The sequence below is a fragment of the Muntiacus reevesi genome, chromosome 7 (genome assembly GCF_963930625.1).
Source record: "Muntiacus reevesi chromosome 7, mMunRee1.1, whole genome shotgun sequence".
In the NCBI taxonomy this organism is placed as follows: domain Eukaryota; kingdom Metazoa; phylum Chordata; class Mammalia; order Artiodactyla; family Cervidae; genus Muntiacus; species Muntiacus reevesi.
The window spans coordinates 88,821,855-88,845,794 of NC_089255.1; the positions used below are offsets into that span (position 1 = coordinate 88,821,855).

Sequence of the window (23,940 nt, forward strand, 5' to 3'; positions counted from 1 at the left end):
GGTGAGTCTACATTGACACATGGATTTTTTTTTTTACCATCTGAGCCACAAGGGAAGCCCAAGAATATTGAAGTGGGTAGACTATCCCTTCTCCTGCAGATCTTCCCAACCCAGCAATTGAACCAGAATCTCCTGCATTGCAGGCAGATTCTTTACCAGCTGAGCTACCAGGGAAGCCCTTAGCGTCTCTACTTGGCTATATTCATTCATTCATTCAATGAATAATTAGAGCCCAAGTTTGTGCCTGGCACTTTGCTAGATGTGTCACATACAGTAGTTGACGACACTCATGGAACCTCCAGTTTCCTTCCTAAGAGAGTGATAAGTGCCATGATGGAGTCAGTTCTAGGGCGACCTAGGAACTCATGTGAGAAGTCTGTTACCTGGACAGGGGGTGTGGTCAGGGTAGGCTTCCTGGAGGAAATGGTGCTTAATTTGCAATCTACATTGTCTGGGGAAAGAAACAAAAACAGATGAGGGAAAGATAAGTTAAAGCAGAAGAAAAACTGGCTGTCAATGAAATGAAAAATAAGCTTGTGGAAGCTGGCGCTTAGTGTCAAAGTGGGACAGTAGAGAAGAGTAAAACTGGGAGGTCAGTGAGGACAGGGCTTCGTGAATCTTTTGAAGGAGTTTGAAATCTCCCCTAAGGACTAGGCCACAGGTTGACTATATGCAGGGAAGTGACAGATCAGATGCTTTAGAAACATGCCCTGTCTGCGCTGTGGAAAATGGGTGGAAGTGGTGGAAACTGGAGGCAGGAAGCTAGTGAGGAGGCTGACTCAGTGCCCCGGGAGACGGGCGGCAAACGGAATGGGGATGACAGGCTGAACAGGGGTGGCTTGAGCAGTAATTAAAAAAAAAGTGGCCAGGTTTCAAAAATAAGGGAGAAGAGAACAACAGTTGGTTGACTTGGAGGTGGAGGGAGATGGAGAATTTCACTGCTGTTTCTGACTAGGACCTCTGTGTGGTTGACAAGCACGTGTGCCAAGGCAGAGAAGTTTTCTGTGCATCTGCGATGGAGGGGCAGGGGATACGTTAGGAATTCAATCTGGGGCACAGGGCATTGGAGGTGCCTTGGAGGCAGCAAGCAGCTATATCTAGTAGGCATCAGGATATCAGTTTTCATCAGTTCATTCAAGAAATATTTATTCATTCCCTGGTATGTATCAATTGCTGGTCTAAGTGACTGGGATGCCTCAGGGAACAAATGGACAATGAACCGTGCACCTGTGAAGTTTACATTCAAATGAAAAGAAATAGACAAAGAAGCAAAAGCATAATAAGTAAATATATTAATTCAGGAAGCAAAAACATAATGAATGAATATACTAATTCAGGAATCAAAAACATAATAAACAAATATATTAGTTCAGGAGGGGATTTGGGTATCAAGGTAGACTAAGGAGATATGGAAATCCCGGGTATGTCGAGGCACTGGGGAGAGATTTGGGTAGAGATTGAAACTTGAGAGTCGTAAACAGGTAGATGTAACGTGGACCAGGGAAAGGTATCAGAGAGAAGGAGAGGCTAAAAAAACTGAAGAAAGAACAATTTTAACAGTATAAGGTCCTTTAGGGAGGCAGGAGGAAATGGCATCCAATAGAGGGGCTGACCTGCAGGAAGATGGGCCTCTTTGGTACTGCAACAAGAAAGTAGTGGTATGAGGTGGGGCAGAGGCAGGTAAATTAATAGGCTTCTTGGAGGGGAATTCTGGAATTTCTCATCTCAAGGTTTCAATCTTTTCTACAAATTATTAAAAAAGATTATCTACTAATACTGAGGGTAGAATGGGTGGGGTTAGAAATTTGAGAAGGTTTAAAATAAAATGATGGACAATAAAAGAAGGAAAGTTAACTGAGATGTTCAGGATGTCCAGGCAGATGTGAGGAAGATTCCTCCAAAGAGTCTGTGCTGAGATTCTCTAGTCCAGATTCCCATCAGAGAATTTATCCCATCAGAGAATTTATCACTCCACATGTTAATCCCTTTTACCAGTCTGTATCTCTCACTACTGTGAGTTCCTGGAAGCTCAGGAGCAGGTCTGATTGGTCAATGCCCATTTACTAACGTATAAAGTAAATGTTCAATATATATTTATTGAATGAAAGCATACGCACATACATAAAAAATCCCATGAACAGAGGAGCCTGGCAGACTACGGTCTATGGGATGGCAAGAGTCAGACATGACTGAGCAACTAAGCATAGAGCACAAAATAGGAAGCTGTCTCATCTCGGGAGAGGACAGAGATCAGCAGGGAGGTTTGTCTGGGACAGCACACTTTCCCACCTATTATTCTGACATAATTATTAACAGTACCCTGTTTTAATTCACAAAAATACCCTATTTTGGATGATAGATGATATGGTTACCCTAGTGATTACATACAACTTACATGCTAAGAAGAAATTTGAGGAAGAAGTGGGATCTGATTTTTCCTGATTATAAAAATAGGATAAGCAATAGGGAATCATTGCTTTTATCCCACTGAATAAATGGTTCTTATGTGTTGTCTTTGCAATGAAGCTATGACAGCCCTCTACGGAGGTATCATTCAGTTGGAGAAATTGGAACTTCATTTATTATGACACATGCTGAATGACTAAAACCTTAAGAAAGCTTTGCCCCTCCTAAACTAAGAAATTCAGGAGAAATACTGGAGCAATGGATAGGATGCAAAGTGAGGAAAACAAGCTTGCCACCTTCATAACTAACCTTGTCCCTCAGACTGCTCAGCTTCACCCACCTTAAATCCCCATAATGTCTACACAATAAATTCTTTTCGACATCCTCAATGGTTTCCTCTCTGTTAGAGATGTGATATTTGGATCAAAATAATTTATGTAATGTTATCCACAAGTGGCAATGGCTTGGGAGACCCAACAAATCAAAAGATTACTGGTTGGAGAGTAGATAATTTGAAACAGAAAGTACAGGACTCTTAGAATACAACACCAGTGATAGAAACGCAGGTGGAGCGGTCAGCACTCCTCTTACAAGCATTGCATTAATGAAAACATTTTACTGGCAGATTCAACTCAAACTATACGCCAGGGACTTTTAACCTTGCATTGCACCTTAGAGGGGCTTCCCAGGCGGCACAGTGGTAAAGAAACTGCCTGCCAATGCAGGAGATGCAGGAGACGTGGGTTCGATCCCTAGGTAGGAAAGATCTCCTGGAGGAGGGCATGGCACCCCACCCCAGTGTTCTTGCCTGGAGAATCCCATGGACAGAGGAGCCTGTTGGGCCACAGTCCATAGTGTCGTAGAGATTCATACACAACTGAGCACACACACACACACCTTAAGTCATCTGGGAAGCTTTTTAAAAATAAAAGTGTTTGACCATCCCTTATAACTGAATTAATTATTCTGGACTGAGTCTTAAGACATGTTTCAAAAGCCTCCCAGATAGTTCAGTTGTGTGACCAAGGTCGAGAAACTCGGCTCCGCATACAGGTGGACACCGTCTATTAATCATTAATTTCCCCAGATGTCATAGAAATACCTCTCAGGAACACGCAGTCCTTGAATTTGGCTGCATTAGTCATTCTTATTACAGAATGGAATTTAAGGAGACTATTTGAAACATCATCCCTTCTGTATTCTTCATGAGTTGTATTTATGTTTCTTTTTTTTTAAGTACTTAGAACTTTATTTGTATTGCCTTTCATTTACAAAGTTCAAAACAAACCTTGAGTTTTCAGCCTCATAAAAATAAAAAAGCAAAGTCTTGAGAGAGTATACAGCCACCACTGCATGGAATGCTCCAATAGAGAATGGTGGCTTTCTCTTCATCTTTGAAACTATATCTACTCTCATGCGTTAGGTACTCCATTAAAGATGCTTCTTATTCATTTGTGTATTCTATTCTGCCATCTTTCACTTTCTGCTATTTTGAGCAACTCGCCTATTCATTCATTTACTCATTCATTCACTTAATTACATATTTGTTGGAAGTCTACTACAAGACAAGCAATATGAAAGGTACTCAACGTTCTGTGTCCATCAGAAACAGACTCAGTTCTCCATTTCCGAGAACTGGCTGTCTAATGAGACAACATAAATCAAATATCACCCAAGCCCTTGCAAAATTTCACTGTGATAATTAGTGGAAGTAGAAGTTCGTGGTGCCATGAGGCTATCCTATGAGAAATTTGACCTAATCAGGAAATTTCGGGAAAGCTTCTAAAGGAAGTATTGGTTCAATGAAACCTGAAAAATGAGTAAGACCAATGAACTGGGAAACTTTCAGATAAAACAGGATCTAAAAAAAGTAGTCGTAACTACTTTTAACATAATTAGGGCGAAATCATGAGAGTTATACATGTTTCATGACCTGGGATGCCCCTGAAAAAGTAGTTACATCAGAATTAATGGTATGTTTACAGTTCACGACCTTACTAACTTTCTATTTTGTCTTTTATTTTTGTGACGTTCAGCTACTTGTCAATAGATGCAACTCTGCAGCAACTGGAATCACATTCCTTCTACAATTTAAGTAAAGTGACTCACATGTAAGTACCATGGAAAGTGCAGCTAAATCCAGGCTGCAGCCACTTTTTTTTTTTGGTTGTCTTTTTATTTTTTTAGTTAGGAACTTTGTATTTCTACACACCAGGCATTTGTCTCTGAAAATCCAAATTGTTGTTGTTTAGTCACTAAGTCATGTCCAACTCTTTGCAACCCCATGGACTGCAGCACGCCAGGCTTCCCTGTCCTTTACCATCTCCCGAAGTTTGTTCAAACTCATGTCCATTGAGTCAGTGATGACATCTAACCATCTTATCCTTTGTCACCCCCTTCTCTTCCTGTCTTCAATCTTTCCCAGTATCAGGATCTTTTTCAAGGAGGCATCAGCTGTTAAGTAAAACCTCAAAAGATTCCACTAGCAATTCTCAAGTGTTTCTCTCCATAGAGGTCTTTGCTAAGACACAAAAGATTTCATTAAACTGAGGAGCTACATCCATCCACAGCCCTTTTTTGATTGATAATTTTGGGGATCCAGATATAAGAGCTGGTTTCTAGAACATAAGAGCTGGTTTCTAGAACATGGATCAGAATTTCTGTTAATGATTAAATTCTTAACTTGTTTTCACTCTCAGTTTATGTTAATTCATCCTAATTTTCACTTCCATGGCAGAAGTCCTCTTCTTGAATTGTCATTTCTGTTACTGCTGTGTTGTAGATTTTATTTGCATGGATATCAGTAAGTCTAAATATTTACTGGCTACCTACTAGATTCCAGGACTTGTGCAAGTTTCTGGAAAACTAACATCCCCCCCCTCAATTAGGAAAGAGAAATGTAGCCCTGTGAGATTAAAACAGGAGTGAAGAACTCTAGGTTTTGAGTTGGTCAGAGCTGGGTTAAAACCCTGGTTTCTTTGCCTGTCATTATCTAAGCTTGATGCTCCCTGGTGACATAGTGGTGAGGAATCAGCAATCTCATTTCTAACCTTAGAAAAGTCATGTGATGTTTCTCAACCTCAGTTTCCTCATTTGTAAAATAATGGGAATAAGAGTTCCAAGTTAACACGCTTATTATGAATATTGAATGACATGATGCACGTAAGCATTGAGCACAGTGCCTACCACACAAAGGGTTTTCCAGGGGGTTCAGTGGTAAGGAACCTGCCTGCCAGTGCAGGAGACTCAGGTTGGATCCCTGGCTCAGGAAGATCCCCTGAAGGAGGAAATGACAACCCACTCCAGTATTCTTGCCTGGAAAACTCCATGGACGAGGACCCTGGCGGGCTACAGTCCATGGGGTCGCAAAAGAGTCGGACAGGACTGAGCGACTGAGCATGCACACACACTGCCACACGACATCAAGCAATACACTTCACACGCTGTTTTTATTTCTGTGGCACCTTACAAGCTATAAAAAGTTGTATATACATAATCACATTATATTCTTTTAAGCAGCCCTGTATTATGAAATATTAACTTTTTTCTTCATGAAGAACAAAAATACTTATCATCTATAAATAATATTCTAGACATTATGCTGAACATTTATGGATTTTTTTAACCTTCAAAAACCCTGTGAAGTAGAGATTATCATTTGTATCATTTACTTAAGAAAAACATAAATGTAGAGAAGCTGAACACGTTATCCTAGGTCACACAGTTACTAAGGAAGAGGGCCAGAATCTTACATCATAAGTATCTGCCACAAATATTCTTCCCCTGCACACGACAGTCTGCTTTCTTAGAGAACTCTGAGGCTCAGCTTCGTTCCTTCGTATGGCTGCGTAACACGGCTAGTGGGAAGCTTCCCAGGGAGCTCAGCCCGGTGCTCTGTGTTGACCTGGAGGGGTGGGATGTGGAGGGTGGGAAGGCGTCCAAGAGGGAGGGGGTGTATGTATGCACGGAGCCGATCCACTGTCTTCTGTAGCAGAAACTAACACGACATTGCAAAGCAGCTATATCCCAATAAATATAAATAAACAAAAATGCAATCTGGGGGAAAAAAGAATATTGAGGCCCAGAAAGTCATCTCCAGCTATGTTAGGCTAGCAACATTATTAGATCAACCATCAGTCTGAAAACAACTAGAGGAACTAGAAAAAAAGTCTGTTTAAAGGGATTTGAATGTTATGAAGGGAGCAAGAACTTAAGGGGAGAGAAGGAGATCCCCAACATAGCACTCGATCGTTTTCTTCTCGAAGTATTTTCTGAATTGTAAACAACAGCTGAGGGGTTGGGAAAGTGACCAGAGGTTTAGGCAGTATCTTAGGGCTAGGGAAATATTAATAAATGCTTATCACAAAATGTTACTTTGAAATTAATTTACCTAATTCTTAGTCCCCATTTTTGCATCAGTAGAGTACAGCCTTTAAAGTATTTAACAAAATTCTGGCTCTGCCAATATATTCACATCTTGTTTTTAAAGTAGTTACTACTTCCTAATACCTCTCAAAGCACACAGTAAAGTTGCCCTGATAATGTCCAGTAATTAATTCTAATGAATCTCTCCACACTCTACTAACTAGAGAGAGCAAATTTAGTCAGAGAGGCTTGCCTTCAATTTTTTCCAAACCCACTGCCACTTAAAAGCAGACTACAAAAACAAACAAACAAAAAACCCTGAATATCAAATTTAAGTCAAAGTTGATAAGGATCTGGGACTGGCTAAGAACTAGGTTTTTGGCCAATATTCTCATTCAGTCTCTTGTTTTAAACAACACAATCTTACATATTGTTCAGTCACTAAGGCATGCCCTACTCTTTGCGACCCCATGGACTGCAGCATGCCAGGCCTCCCTGTCCTTCACCATCACCCGGAACTTACTTAAACTCATGTCCATTGAGTCAGTGATGCCATCCAACCATGTCATCCTCTGTCGTCCCCTTCTCCTCCCGCCTCAATCTTTCCCAGCATCAGGGTCTTTTCCAATGAGTCAACTCTTCACATCAGGTGGACAAAGTATTGGAGCTTCAGCTTCAGCATCTGTCCTTCCAGTGAATATTCAGGGTTGATTTCCTTTAGGATGGACTGGTTGGATCTCCTTGCTGTTCAAGGGACTCTTACTGTATTTAAATTTCTTTCATCCAGCCCTGCTGACTGGAGCAGCTTCTCCGAAGTTTCTTTAGCTCAGCCTCCATGCAGAGTGAGAGTCTGAAGCTTTCCTATTACCCTTGGCCTCATCTAACTCTGCAAGTGAAATGCCAACTCGACTTTATTGTTGCCCTCAATTCTTTCCCAGCTTGGTCTGCTTTTCATTCATGGACTGGAGATGTTTAGGGTGTGGGTAAATATCTCTAAGGCTGAGGATCACAGCCAAATGCTGGTAATCAATGCTTAGTGAATAATCAAGGTGGGGAGCGGGGATAGGACAATGGAAGAATATCAGTAGTTGGAAAAAGTTCCTTCATAGGAGGGTTTAAGCCTTCCTTTCCCCCTCTTTGGTTGCTCTCCCCCACAACCTAAGAACTCCCTTCTCTCACCTTGCAGTTTCCTTTGTTCTTTGGGTTTGGACTGTGTACTAAGTACCTGCCATAATGTCAACTTCTCTGTTTTGGCTCTTAGTGAGAATTAACAAATATTTCTCAGAAAAACAAGAAAATAAAAACCCAGAATCTAGACATATGGTTGGTGGTAGTTTCCGACTCTTACAACCCCATGCAACCAGGCTCCTCTGTCCAGAAGATTTCCCAGGCAAGAATACTGGAGTGGGTTGCCATTTTTTCTCCAGGGGATCTTCCTGATCCAGGAATCAAACCCACATCTTCTGCATTGACAGGCAGATTCTTTACCACTGAGCCACCAGGGAAGCCCTAGATATATGGTTAAATGAACCTAGCCTAATGCTAGATTATTAATCTGCTATCTTGTGAAAACACTGCATACTGAGCATAATGTTAGAATTTTCATCTAAATGTCCATTTTATTTGAAATCCAATGAAAGAAAATTAATCCGTAATGAGCATTTATATTTCTTTTAAGGTCTGGTTGATGATTTCTTATAAACATCATTTTAAAAAAAGGAAAAAGAAAGAGCTGTATTTGGAGTTAGAATTCCTATTTTAAGGCCCTGAATTGCCTCTAACTGTGTGACAGGAGATCAGTCATCTAATCTTTCTACGCATCTCCATCATTTTTGTCTACAAAATAAGGATGATATTACCTGCTTCACTTAAGTCTTCTATTCCCTCACTAGTAGAAACTTTCTGAGTAATAAGCATACCCAATGTTTTTTTGCCTTTTAATCTTCCAACACTAGGTTTTTCTTTTTTTTTCTTTTTAACTTTTTATTTTGTATAGGAGTATAGCCAATTAACCAACAATGTTGTGATAGTTTCAGGTGAAAAACAAAGGGACTCAGCCACACATGTACACGTATCCATTCTCCTCCAAAGGCCCCTCCCATCCAGGCTGCCACGTAACATTGAACAGACTTCCCTGCTCTACAGTAGGCCCTTGTTCTAATCAATAAGCTTCAAGATCCTCAAACATTTCCCTGACACAGCTAAATTACCCCTTTTTGTAAAAGAGTATACTTGAAGATTTAAGCAGACTATTTGGCACTGCGTATTAAAATTGTTTATATGGAATATATATTGCTTTGTTTTGCTCTTTTAAAATTTGGGGTGGTTTTTTTCTTTTTTGCATGCCTTTTATTATATTTTTTTCTTCAATTGAACAAGATAAAATAAAAAGTGAAAGTCACAAAGTCCTAGTTAACACCTCCCAGAGATGACCACGACTAACTGTGTGCTCTGTATTTTAACAATTTTATGCATGCTTATTGTGTGAGTTTGGGTAGGCTAATTACTGTAGGAAATAGACAAAATGAAAACTGTGTAAACCCCTGCGGTAACTGAGGGGTATTTCTTGCTCACGGACAGTACCAGGTGGGGAGCAGGCGGCAGGGCGGCCCTCCTCCCTGCAGTCATGCAGGGATCCAGGCTGTTGGTCCAGAGGCACTGACGTCTTCAGTCGTTCACACTCACGCTGCAGGGCTGTTGTATCCCACTGCGCTGCAGTTACATGTAGATTGCCTTCCTCTTGGTTCCCCAGCTTCCTGGAAGCATAGCTAGCCTCCTGCATGCTTGGGCCATAATTGCAGATTCAAATTCGCCCTCACAGGCATTCTTGGAACTCACTCAGATTTGTACTCTTCTTTCACCCTTCTTCTCTTATCACATGCTTCTGGTACTTACCTCTACACTTCCCTTATTATTATTATTTTTTGGGAAAGCTTATACCAGCTGCATTCGCTTCTGATATCTGTCTTCATTTAGCTAAACTACTGGCAGTCCACACCCCACACCCCTTCCTTGCTTTAGCTGAGGTTTTATTTTTTTCTAGCTTTATTGAGGTATGATTGATGTATAACATTGTGGAAGTTTAAGGTATACAATGTGTTGATTTGATATACTCACATATTGCAAAATGATTCCCACCATAGCATGAATGAACACCTCCGCCCCATTACATCATGACCATTTCTTTTCGAGAACATTTAAGATCTCCAGTAGCAACTTCCAATGATATAACACGGTATTATTAGCTATAATCACCCTGCTGTACATTGGATTCTCAGAATTTGCCAGTATTATAGCTGGAAGCTTGTACACTTTAGCCAGTATCTCCCCAGCCCCCTGCCCACAGCCCCATCGCAGCCCCTCTCTGAGTTTGGCATTTTTAGATTTCACATATAAATGGTTTCATACAATGTCTATCTTTCCCTCAGCAGAAATTTTTAAAAAGTCATTTGTGAGGAAGTGTTAACTTACCTCAGAAAGCGGCTTCTTTTGCCCGGTGTTTTATCTTACCTTTCTTTTTCACTCCTACTGAAAAGCCCATCTCCTCTTTTGTGTCTCCCCCTCCCTGAGGCCTCTCCCACCTCTTTCTTCTCTTGCAGCTGCCATGTTGGTTTGCCAGCCTCATTTAATCAGCGGTAGCCAACAGCGGTGTTTATTTTCCCTTAATTCTCGCTCTGCTTCTAAAGTGGAGTCAGCTGGGCTACACTCTTTCATTGTGACATTCTCTTGGGATACTCACTTAAATTTGCTTGTTCAACAATAGTCACTCATGGAGCAGTTTTCCAGACTGCAAACCACACTCAGAGAGTTTTCAAACTCTTCTAACTAGTTTGCATTTGACTGACAGCAGTTCAACCCCTCCAGCCAAATGGAAAGCTCCGGCAAGGCGTTTATTGCTCCCCACGCAGAGCACCTTGACTCAGCAGAGTCTGATGGTCTTAGAGGGGCCCAGCGGGGGTGGCTAGGAGACTGCAGAGGGGGAGCCCGCAGTCCCGGTTTACCCAGCGCAGAGGGAGTATCGGGGATACAGGACGTCTAGTTTCTTCAAGTCAGAACAAAATTTAAACAGTCTGGTTTAAAGTGGGTCTTTCTCTGCAGAGTCTGGGTTGGATAAAGATCATGACATGATAATTTAGCATTAGTGGGCACAATGGGAAGATGAGGTGAGGGTGTCTAACTGTTGAAGTGTTGATGGGTCTTTCAAGAAGTTCCCACAATGAACAATAAAGTTATTTTCCTGAACAAAATGATGCTAATGAAGAAAAGAGACCAGTGGGGCAGGAGGAGAAGGGGACGACAGAGGATGAGATGGCTGGATGGCATCACCGACTCGATGGGCATGAATTTGAGTAAACTCTGGGAGTTGGTGATGGACAGGGAGGACTGGCGTGCTGTGATTCATGGGGTCACAAAGAGTCGGACATGACTGAGCGACTGAACTGAACTGAAGGCCACACCGATAGTAAACTGAGCTGGGAGATGGTTTCTGTTCTCAGAGTTAATGCCACTCTCTCTTTCCCAAGAGTCTGCCTCATGTTTGCTGTACTTCGTCAAATGTCAAACCTTGTGGGGTTTTTTGCTTGTTTGTTTGTTTGAATTTTTACAAACACTGCAGTACCTCCAACCCGAGGTCTCCAGCGTCTGCTTCAGCTTTCATTCTGCTCAGGTGAAAAACAGTAATAAAACTAACACCTATAGAGCCTTTACTGTACACACATGAAACCTCATATAAACATTATTTAATCCTCACAAGAGTCACTAATATTGTCCCTGTTTTACAAATGAGGAAATTGTGGCTCAGAGAGGTCAAGGAACTTCCCCAAGGTCACACAGCTAGAAGTGGCAGGGCCAAGATTTGACCTGAGGTCCATCCAGTTATTCAGTAATAAAATAAAAAGATAATAAAAAGGTGCAAACTACTGGTATATGCTACAACGCGGATGAAAGAAACCAGACACAGAAGCCTATGTATTTATTATTCCATTTATATGAAATGTCCAGATAGGGCAACTTTAGAAGTAGAGAGATTAGTGGTTTCTAGGCAGAGGACAGGGAGTGGGAATGGACTGCAAGTGTGCATATGATTACTTTTATCATTGATAGAAACGTTCTAAAACTGGATTGTGATGATGAATGCACAATTCTACAAGTTTACTAAAAATCATCTAATTGTATCAAATTGCAATGCACAAAATTATGGAAATTTTCCTTCAACAAAACTATTTTTTAAAAATCCCAGAGGCCAGATTCTAAGTCTTCTAGTTGCTACCAGCAACCATTAGATGCAGATTCCTTTAGGAATCAAGCCTAAGGTGCCATTCAGAAAGGGGTCAGACTACAGGCCTTACTAAGTTTTCTTACCTTCTTCATGTAAGCCTCGGGAGGGCCTTTAAACTCTTAACCAATTTACACATGTTGAATACATTTACTTCTATTAATACCAATGAGAACCTATTTCTAACAGGCACTGATTTCACTGATACTAGCTGTGCATTTTGATAGCATGTATATAAACCTAAGTAGATAAGTTATAGACCTATATGGAATTATCACATGTGCTGAAGCGTTTAAAAAACCTGTGTAGGAAAATAGCTTCCTCAATGGCTCAGTGGGTAAAGAATCTACCTGCAAAGCGGGAGACACAGGAGACTCAGGTTTGATCCCAGGATTGTGGAGATCCCCTGGAGAAGGAAACCCCAACCCACTCCAGTGCTCTCGCCTGAATAATCCCACGGACAGAGGAGCCTGGCGGGCTGCAGTCCACAGGATCACAGAAGCATCAGACACCCCTGGACGACTGAGAACACACAGGAAGATGAGGGCCTGCCTGTTGGCTCCGTGGTAAAGAATTCGGCTGCCAATGCCAGAGATGCGGGTTCGATCCCGCAGTCAGGAAGATCTCCTGAAGGAGGAAGCAGCAACTCACTCCAGTATTCTTGCCTGGAAAATCCCATGGACAGAGGAGCCTGGCATGCCATAATCCATGGGGTCGCAAAGAATTGGACACAACCTTTCTATTAAACAACAATGATAGGAAGATAAACCCAAGTCAACTATGAATACTCATTACCTCTAGTGCCTCTGAAATAGTAATGGACAGAGGAACCTCACCGACCTTATTCCTGTGCTGTTATCCATTATATAATCCACGCAATCCCCTGCTCCCCACGGCCAGGTTACTTGTTATTATCAATAGTAAAGATATCTGCCCTCAACAGACCACTGGAGAGAGTTTTAAACCTAAAAGGAAAAAAAGTCTCTGAGGCTATGGATAAGAGAAAGGTCACCCCCAAATTGAGACGAATCGAAGCTAAGTTAATGATGGAAGAGGGCTGAACAGCCGTTGTGTCCCTGAGAAAAGCAAAAAGTAGCTTTTTGTTGGTGGGACTGGTTCCTGGCAGAAAAAGTCCCCAGGCATTAGGGAAATATGTATTCTTCTCATGAACCTTTGTTAAACCTGATTAAGACTGTGTCATCTTTCATAAGGACAGAAATGACTATATTATAGTGACCATGTTTCTTGTGACTTTTACAGAGAGATTCGGAATACCAGAAGTTTAACTTACATAGACCCTGGCGCCCTAAAAGAGCTCCCCCTTCTAAAGTTCCTGTAAGTATTAACTCCTATCCCATCCTGCCCTTTTTTAAAAAAAGAGAATTATAGTGTGGGGATATCCCCGGGATGATGTGCAATTGGCTCATTTTAGCGGTGAGTGGTTGGGTGGCCTGGGACACATCACATCCTGTGACTTACTCCCCACCTTTTCCCTTCAGGCAAGGTGCCAGGTGAAGTGAGTCACATTTTTAAAACCTATTCAAGGGACTTCCCTGGTGGTCCAGTGGTTAAGAATTCACCTGCCAATGCATGGGACGTGGGTTCGATTCCTGGCCCGGGAAGATTCCACCTGTCGCAAGGCAACTAAGCCCGTGGTCCACAACAAGAGAAGCCCCCACAATGAGAAGCCTGCACACCGCAGCTCAAAGGATGCCCACACACAGCGCCCAAGACCCAGTGCAGCCACATAAAAGAAAACCTGTTCAAAAGTCAGCACACAGGGCTGGGACCAGAGTCCCGCCCCAGGAGGCAGGAGAGAGAACGCGCCATCAGGTTCACACGGTCTCTAAACGAACACACCCTCTGAGAGCCCACAGGCAACTTTGTCAGGAAACAGGTATCGCAATATTAGAGTGGCTGTTACACCAGAACGAACCAAAAGAGGCGACACTTGATCTTAGAGGTCGGGAGGGAGACAGCACCGTCTGCCTCGAGAGCGGGGACCACACGTGTCCTCTGCTGCACTTCCCTGCCCCGCGCCTGCGGCCTGTCCACTCAGCGACGCGCGCGCAGCGGGGGTGTGTGCGCGCGCTCAGGTCCTCCGGGCAGCCTCCCTTCTCGCCTCCTTTCTTGCTCACATGAGCCGTAAGAGACTAGAACGCGAAAACATTACGAAGAAAAAAAGTTAACCTTCGTCCCAATACCCGGAAATAGTCACTATTCACATATTAGTTCACTGCCATCTAGGGAATTTAAATAAAAGTATATATCCAAATATATTTCATGAAATAAGTCTTCAAGGATGAGTAGAGGTTATCCAGGAGAAAGGGGGAGGGGGAGAAGAGAAATACAGGTGGGTGGAATAGCACGATAAAGACACAAAAGTGTGGAACCATGTGGTTTATTTGGGGAATGGAAAATAGTTGAGTGTTGAAGAGTTACGGGTGGGCGATCCCAGGCGGACAGACGAGGACATGGTTGGGATATGCAGGTATCTGGGAAGTAATGAAAACTTGCTGAGCCACAAGGGAAGCCCAATAAAAACTTACAGCACAAGGCAATTGCTCCTGTGTGGACTCTGAGCTTCAATCCTTCAGTAACTCTTTGATTAGCAGACATCAGGTTCCCTAGTCTGTGCAAGGTTTGGTGGGGAACATGTTGGATAATAAAATGTTGTCCTTGCCTTCCAAGAAGCTGACCATTTTTTAAAGGAAGATTTATATGTGGAATTGAAAAGCTCCTCCCCTAGAAGAATAGTGGGAAGTGACAAATGAGAGGTACATACCGTTATCTGGGGGTGCAGGTAATTAGAGGAGACATCAAAAAGGAGATGGACTCAGCTGGGGTTTTGGAGAATAAAGAGATCTTGGTCCCAGTTCCTAAGATGGCATTTCCAGCCCTTCCCAGTACTGCCCCCACTTAACTCCCGGGCTTTACCCCCCTGCTCTTCCATACGAACCGCTGTTGCAACTGAATGAGCTTATTTACCGTTCTTCAGATATTCCTGATGGAATGTTACTTCTCTCCTTGGTTATTTGGAGCTTCCCATTTGCTTTTTTGAGACCTCGGGCTCCTGCTTCCTCTTCAAATCATGTGCCTTCCCCTCTAGGAATCAGGTCAGAATTTGCCTTAGAAGGGGCACCAGGGGGACTAAAGTTTTCCCTGCTGGAAGACTTTCTATAAAGGTTTACTGGTAGTGACGAGTTCTTAGGATGGCATGCCAACGCTCTCAAACAAAGCGTAACTCCACTATCTTATGTTCTAGTAGCTACAACAACGTTAGACCAACTAAGTCTGGGAGGCATCAGGAGCCTGAGCTTTTATATTCAGGCTGTTTTATGCACATTTTTATCTTGACACTTTGCCCTGATGATACAACCTTTGGAGAGTGAAGACATTGTCTTTGACTGATTTCCTTCTTTGTCTAAACATATTTTTTTGGTACTGCTGCCGGGGTATTCTCAAGAGGTTGCCATGGGAGTATCATCCTTAGTAAAATAACCAACACAATATAATGTAGAGTTTGCAAAAGGGAGCCTGACTTGGAGTCAGTAATTAGACTGTCTTCCTGTTGCATCCTTCCCTTTTTCCACCCTCCCTTTCCCCAACACATGCATCATATCCTCCAGTTAAAGTAATCACACAAACATACACACACACACACAACACAAAAAGAAACCTGAATTCCTATTTCTAGGAATCCCACATGGCTCAAACAATCCCCAGATTTTCCTAAACAGAAGAGATGCATTGACACTGGTGGACTGGGTAGATTCTTGTACCTTGAGGAGCATCGTACCATCCAAGGGCTGGAAGTTGCCATGGTCTCTCAGATAACTGATGCAGGAGTTAGGATTTGATTCTAGTCTGGCGTCAGAACACATACTTTCAGCTGTTACATTATTCTACCTCCTATGTGTTGATTTTCTTACCTTATTTCTATTCTTTTTTCTTCTTTTTCATGTACTGTAGTGGCATTTTCAACACTGGACTTAGAGAATTCCCCGACCTGACCAAAATCTATTCCACTGATGTATTCTTCATCCTGTAAGTGTGCACACAGGCAATATTTGGCAGTATTTTACTTGTCGCTAACAAGAATTAGGGTGCAGCCATAGATGTTGGTTGGAACCAAGTGAAGCAGTTGTTTCAAGGAGGAAGCTGTGATCATTTGTGAAAAATGCCCTGATGAATGAAGTCAGGCAAGGACTGAGAAATGCCCATTGGGTTTAGTAATGTGGGGCACTGTGATTCTGAAAAGTGGGACTCTGTGGGTGAAGTCTGTTTGGAGTGAGATCAAGAGAGATTCAGAAGGGGAAATTAGAGATGGTGAACTCTTCTGGGAAGTTTTACTATTAAAAAGAAGCAGAAAAATGCCTCTGTAGTTGGAGCACATGGAACAAGGAGAAAAGGGTCTTTTTTTTTTTTTTTTTAAATGGGAGAAACTATGGCATGTGTGTTTGCTGATGGGAGTGACTGAGTAGAATGAAATTTGATGATATTGAGGATTCTTTATTTTTCACATAGCTTTTCAAACACTTTCCCATGTGTTATCATGTTAGCTCCTCTTAACCACCTTACAAGGCATAAAAGGAAGTTGTAGTTGTTACACTATACAAATGAGGAAGCTGAGGAATAGAAAACCTAAGAGATTTGGTCTGAGGAGGGTCCCAGGAGCAGTCATGAGTGGTCTCCAACCACTTCCTGGGACTTCTCACTGGGGGCAAGTGCTCTTTTCCAAAACCCCTGACATAGTCAAGTGTCTTACTAGTTGTCCAGGCATGAAAGGACATATGCAGAGAGAGTTACAGGTTGAGTTTATACTATGGAGTCAGCAAAATATATCAGTAAAATGATAGGATCCAAACGCTTGGGGTTTTGCTAGGGGAAAAAAAAATGCCCATGCTCCTTTGCTGCAGAAGAGCTCTGTTCAAAGTATAACCCATCTTCCAGCAACTAGAACATAGAAATGTTCTCCAGGAGCATCTGCCTGACAGTGTTTTTCAAGCAAAGGACACTTTAATAATAATCATGAAACCCATCGATCCCATCCTACCGATCCTTTTAGGGGGCTCCACACACAGGAAATGAGTTGCTCTGGAGAAAGTATTTGTCACGTGAGTCCTCCCCTTGCACATGCGGACTTTCAGGACCCTCAGCCCACACGCGAAGCTCACTAGCCCCCTACCCAGGTGGGGCTCTGAGTGTCCGTCCACCTAGGTCAGCTCTCACCACCTCACCGGACCTCTGAGCCACCAGCAGCTAAGAGTCAACAACAGCTAAAAAGAAATAGGATAAAACGGAATCGTGTCAGGCTATATATTTAGGTGCATTTTATACAGCAGCAGCCCAGCTCCAGAGGTGCTTTTTTCCACCAAGTGTTTTTGTTTCTCTCTTGCAGTGAAATTACAGACAACCCTTACATGACTTCCATCCCTGCGAACGCATTTCAGGGCCTGTGCAACGAAACCTTGACACTGTGAGTATGGCCAGTTCCTGCCAACTCTGGAATTTTTATCTGGGTCACTGTGATATTTCCACAGGCCCTCCAAGAACCACACTACCATACGGTATGTTGCTGTTTGGTCTGCCAAGGGTTGCACACAGTTAAATGAGAGCGGCACCTTATGCAGCGGCGCTCTGCAGCTGACAGAGTGGTTTAGGCAGCAAGACTAAGAGGAGTCTCTTACAGAAGTGGTCCGCACACTCTATCTCTGAATGGTCACTCGGGTTTTCTAGACCACATGGCCTTGCTCACCTCTGCCATTGTAGGGCAAAAGCAGCCATCCGCAATACAAAGACTAATGAGAGGAGCAGTCATGTTCCGGTGACATTTTATTGACAAGAGCAGGTAGTGGGCCGGATTTGGTCTGCAGGCTGGCCTTATAATACAATATTCTTTATCCATTATCTCCATTGAACAGAGGAAGAATCTGGGGTTAAAGCAAATTAAGTGCCTCTCCCAAGGTCCCTGAGCTAGAGAACGGTGCTCCTAATAAGGGCTTTTCATGCTTTGCACTCATGCTTCAGCTGTGTCATCACTATTATTAAGCTCCCATGAAGGGATATTGAATAGAAAACATAGCCATTCTCTATATCATCATTTTTTCCAGAGTTTGAATGGGTTCCGCTCTTGAGTTGTTCAAAAGGAAATGCTTTATTGGGGAAATTTGCAAAATGTTCTCAGGAAGGAGATCTAATAGAGGTGTAAAAGATAAGTTATTTCCCAGGCCATAAAGACTTCCCCTCTTTGGTCAAATTAACCACGAAGTAAAGTTGGGGCCTCATGAAATGATCCGCAGCTGACTGGGCTCAGTACCACTGATCATGCAGGCCCCGGGGGGTGTTTGGCATGGATTGTTATCCAGCTTCCTTTCTTGGGTCACACTGCATCTTCTTCATCAATGGATACACACCTGATCCAGTTATCCTCCAGCAAAATTGATCCAAGGCTCCACACAACTCTGAAGGGCTATTTCGAAGCAGTCTCAGGCCAGCAGTCTTGACCCTGTTGAAGCTATCTCAACCTCTGGAACTCTACCCAGAGTGGATCATTTCAGCTCATCCTTCTCCAAATGGGGGGAGAGCTTTCTTAAAGAAACAAGAGGCTCCCTAGCCACCATTTCATTTGACCACACAGCAAAGACTGGGGTTTAGCCTGCTTGGTCCCAAACCTCAAGGCCATTTACGTCTCCTGTAAAAGCTTCCCCTGTGCCATTGGCCACGCGTCAGTTTCTTTACAGAACGTTACCTCTAGCTTTCGGCGTTTTTCTCTAAGGACTCTTATCACAAGCAGCCCTCTGCATCGGAGGCTGGCCTTTGTCTCACACGCAGTATGGGGCCCGATAGGCATTTGATAAATCTCTGAATGAGGGAACCTCAACTTTCCTGAAATCTAGAAGTGGAGATGCCACGGCTGGTCCACTAGCTTTTCAGATGATTATTTCTACATTCCTGCAAACGTCCTTGCTTCTTTGAAGCTCATGCTCAAAAACCTGTAAACACGAAAGGGTATGTGTCCAACAGCAAAATTTGCACCCATCTTCCCGGTAGGACAGAGTTTCAGTGAAAATTTGCCCCTTTGGTTCTTTCTTTACTATGTCTTTCTTCCTTCACTAATCTCCCTTTTTGAGACCTACGTGTCCAGTAAGATTGTTATTTAATCTTCTGAAATGTAACTCCAACAAAGAACATTTTTATTGTCTAGGTCTCTCAACCAATTCTGGAGAAACAGAAATGCCAAAATTAGGAGCTCTCACATCTTCATTCAAGATCTCTAGTTCAGAAAAAAAGTAACTTACCGATAAAAACGACTCAGCTTTCCCACCTCGGTGCTGAGCATCCCTGTGCATTGCAGCCCTTACCCAGGACACCTTCGTAGCTGGAATTAAACTCACCGTGTAACTGTTTCAAACAAAACAGACCAACAAACAGGAGAACCTCTCGGTTCTCCACAACTCCCTAAGGTAAATCCAAGTTCTCAGGTCTTGGAAGGTCTTTTAACATGGCCTTCTTGTGAGCGCCCACACCTCACTGTGTCAAATGTCTAGCGACCCTGTGCTCCCAGCAGCCTCTTGATGAGGTATCAATTGATCAGACTTTGACAGACAAGGAAAACTGAGGATAACTGAGGTTGAGAGGTTCTCAGGATCACCTACTGCGAAGTGATAGACCCAGGTCTCATTCCAAATGTTCAGTCTCCTGCATGCTTCTTGCTGTGTTTCCAGAGTTCAGTAGTCAGAGGAGGCAGACTACAGTCGTTTCCAGACTCCCCTAAATCACCCCAGCTGTGCCTGACTGTGGTCCTGGCAGGCTTCCCTCATCTCCAGCCGATAGCTCCCAGGAAGCCCCCGCTGCAGCCCTGTGTAGACCAGACCTCCCAAGGCTTTGTGCCCCTTTGGTGGGTGGGAAGAACTGCTTTTGAATTCACAAAACCTGATTCTGGACAGCTGTGCCTCAGTGCAGCTTTGATAGATCACCTCCACCTCTCAATAACCTGACTAGGAAATGTAGACAATGCTTTAGTCCAGCCCTCGGAATCCCTGTATAAATTGATTAATTGCGGCAACATAACAGCAAGTTAAAAACATTAAAATTTCCCCAAAGCCCAAGGTCTATCTACTTTCTTAGATTTGTTTTTAAAGTTCACTTTAATTCAGCTCTCAGCCATTTAATTAAGCATTTAATCTGTGGTAAGCCCTGAGGATTAAAAACATGAATACAAATGTGAAATAACATTTTAAAATAGAAAACCTATGCGTTCAGATGAATGATGTCTTTTAAAGTGCTCTTCATAAAAAACTGCACTTATTTCTCCATTTTTGACATTGGGTTAACTCCTAAAACTCTGTTTTTTGAATATATGTAAAATGTTTCTTAAAAAAAATCTTCAATGATTGCAAGTCTTTGTTCATCAAAGTCAATCTGCTTCTGAGAAACAGGAGCCAAGTCTGGAGAATGAGGGCTCAAACTGGGAAATATTATTCCATGTCCCAAAAAAGATATATGGTAAAGTTTTCTTGTAGGGCTCGTAGATGGGATCTGAGAACCTTCATGCACATTTCTGGCAGTGAAAAAATGAAGCCCGACCCAAGGGCCAGCACTACCTCTCATGGGTCACTGATTTCTTCTCTCTCTGTTGATTATAGGAAACTGTACAACAATGGCTTTACTTCAATCCAAGGACATGCTTTCAACGGGACAAAGCTGGATGCTGTGTAAGTCAAGGGTTGCCATGAAAACCACTATCTTTCCCCTACACCTCCAGAAGCTCCCAAAAGGACCATTCAGTGGGTCAGAATTCTGCTAGAGATGGGTTCCCCCAGAGCATTCCTCAACCCCAGGGTCAGTTAGAGCAAGACTTGGGGATGATGTTAAGAAGCTCTGCAAGAGCAGGCTTTAGTGGACTTAACATTGACTTCAGTTCTAAACCCCAAAGCTTTATCTTTAATTAAATGGAGAACTATAGCGTCACCTTCAATTACCTACTAGGAGTGTGTGCATGTGTGTGTGTGTGTGTGTGTGTGTGTGTAATATTCATCTACTAGGTGTCGAGGCCGTCCTAGCACAGGTTGGAGAAGAATTTTCAGACAGAGCATTTCAGAAGGGAGTGAGTTTATTAAGAAGAGCAGAGATAAAGTGGGCACTGCGAGCTGACCTCTGACAGACCAGGGAAGACTGACAGTTTTCGTGGGTTAGTAGCCAGTTTTTATAGCCTCAAGACAAAGAAAATTCCTGCTGGAAGGTTGGCGTTAGGTGATTGGTTGGGGCGCTATAGGGTGCCTGCTGGAGTGGGCATCTTTGCCTGATTGGGAGTCAGGAAGCTTGTTCGTGATGATCAGGGGCCTTTGGGCAAGGTTACCAAGGGGCTCAGTCAGCTTCAGAGGTGTCCTTGGTTCTGGGCTCCGCTTCTGTGGCCTTGGTGCAAAACTCAGCACCTGCGGCCTTGAGGGCAGGACTCCACACTAGGTCCATGAAGTAAACAAGGGTCTTAAAGCTTAAGACCTCTTAAAGGGTCTTAAAACTAGGTCCAAAGCTATTCAGACCAACAGGGTTTTCATTTAGTTTCTTTCTGACATGTTTTCAGCAAAGGCGTCAGTTTATATTTGATTCATTCAGAAAGAGCTGAAAAGCCATATTCCGATTTTGCTTTCGCTGCAAATGAATTATGCCTAGAATAGGACGCAAGCAAAAAAGATAGTCATTGACAGGGGTTTCTGTCTTTGTTGTGCTTTTCTATCAGGTCTTTGTGGTCCCGGCCTCTGTGCCAGGGCATGCTTCGTGTCTAAGAGCTGGTAGACTGATTCAGCCATCTGGTGTGTGATTTAACCCGAGCTAGTAAATGGCAGTTAGCTTTTGTAGAGTCTGCTTTCTACAGTATGGTGGGCCTAGTAATTTGTAGGGCCCTGCTACTATGAAACAACTAGATCACACATTTAAAAGTTTTATATTTTATGCCATAGCCCCAAAGAGAGGCAAATGACATAAAGTAATGAACCAGTAACTAAAACCAAAGTAGTGGGTAGATAGAGAGGGTGCAGTTCCCTTGGACAGCTGCCAGCATTTGTGGTGCCAGGAGACGAGACTTTAGTCAGTGAGAAGGCAGAGAAGTGAGGCAAATCCGAGATTCCTGGGTTAATTCAGGAAACGTGGATAAGAGCTGGAGTGGGACTACGCCAGTAGAACCTCTGGACTCCTGGCAGAAACACATGCAAACCTCTGCAGAGGAGAGAACCCCAAGGCAGGCTCCCAGGTGTTCGTGTTTGATTTGTTTTATAACAGTTTACTGAGTATTTTTAAACAGTTGTATTTTTTTTCAACTTCAGATGTTCTGTTTGCTTTCTAAAATATTTGCCAGTTCATTTCTGTAATTCCTTCTTTTTTTCCCCCCCTTTAAACATTTCATGCATAGTTGTTTTATGTTCTGGAAAACGATCATTGCAAAATCTGAAGACCTATGTTTCTAGATCTGTTGTGCTGTATGATGCTTCTCAAACTTTACTGAGCATATAGAGCATTGGGGTGGGAGGGTCTTGTTAAAATGCAGGATCTGATTTATGTAGATCTGGGGTGAGCTCTAGGATTCTGTATTTCTAACAAGCTTTTAGGTGATACGATGTTGCTGGTCCATTGACCGAACATCAACAGGTGGCAAAAATAACCTGCACAATATATACTAATAAGTTCAACATCATTTTACCTTGGTGTTACTCCCTGGTTCTCGCTCTTTATCAGGTTTTTGGATTTCTTAGTACTTTATTTCAAGTGAAGATCCAAGCACCTTTCTCTAGACTGTCTAGTTGTGGGCTCATTCAGGTTGATGTTAGTCATTTGTTTAAATATATAATTACAGGGACTTCCTGTGGTCAAGACTTCCAGTGGTTAAGACTCCACCCTTCCACTGCAGGCAGAGCGGGTTCAATCCCTGGTTGGGGAACTAAGATCCCACATGCTCTGTGGTGTGGCAAAAAAAAAAAAAAGAAAACCAAAACCCAAAACATAATTACAGGGTAAGTCTGAAAAGACTCAAAGGAGCAATGTGAATACATATACATCAAACTTATTTATAGTATTGGAGAGACCCTACTTCTGTCTTAACTTTATGTACACATCTCACACAATTCTTCATTTATTTTTCAACACATTTACTGAACACTGTTTACAACCCTGTGTGCGTGTTAAGTTGTTTCAGTCGTGTCTGGCTCTTTGCAAGTCAATGGACTGTAGCCTGCCAGTCTGCTCTGCCCTTGGGATTCTCCAGGCAGGAATACTGGGGTGGGTTGCCATGTCCTCCTCCAAGGCATCTTCCCGACCCAGGGATCAAACCCACATATCCTGTGGCTCCTGCATTGCAGGCAGATTCTTTACCGCTGAGCCACCGGGGAAAGCCCTCAACGATCCTGGAACTGTGCAATAAGATGAACAAGACCAGCGTACTCCCTGCCCACACCAAACACACATTCCAGGGGCCTCAACTTGAGGGCAGAATATCAAGGGTCAGCGTATGCTGGGGAGAAATGTACCCAATCCAAAATACGCATTTCAGATAGAAAATAACGCTAACAATCCTTGCTTGGAGACCTAAGCATGATTTTCCATAGTTAACATGTTACAAAATTATTAGCATGCAATTTTAATATTACATGAGTTTAACCAAATATTTTTCCTCTTTATACCTAGAAAGCCATGACCCTTAGGGCAGTAATCTTTCCAATTCAAATTTTCTATGAATGAAGTGGGGAATTGGGACTTCTCAAAATAATTAAGTCAGCTTGTAGATACTTAGGGTGTAGAGATTTCAGAAGACTGTCACACCGTTAGGGACATCAGGGTCATCACAATGTTAGCATTAAGGCAACAGAGAACCACGTTAGCAAACGCTCGATAGGGACTGA

General features: G+C 42.8%; 1 protein-coding gene across 2 annotated transcripts in view; it reads left to right on the plus strand.

Annotated features, from left to right (window-relative positions):
• The window catches only part of TSHR (thyroid stimulating hormone receptor), a 155,335-nt gene that overhangs the window by 84,786 nt on the left and 46,609 nt on the right, over positions 1-23,940 (plus strand). For both annotated transcript variants that reach the window (XM_065940784.1, XM_065940785.1), the window contains exons 3-7: positions 4,443-4,517; positions 13,307-13,381; positions 16,019-16,093; positions 17,448-17,525; positions 20,695-20,763. In XM_065940784.1, the coding sequence (XP_065796856.1) occupies positions 4,443-4,517; positions 13,307-13,381; positions 16,019-16,093; positions 17,448-17,525; positions 20,695-20,763 (372 nt within the window). The remainder of the gene's footprint in view (positions 1-4,442; positions 4,518-13,306; positions 13,382-16,018; positions 16,094-17,447; positions 17,526-20,694; positions 20,764-23,940) is intronic.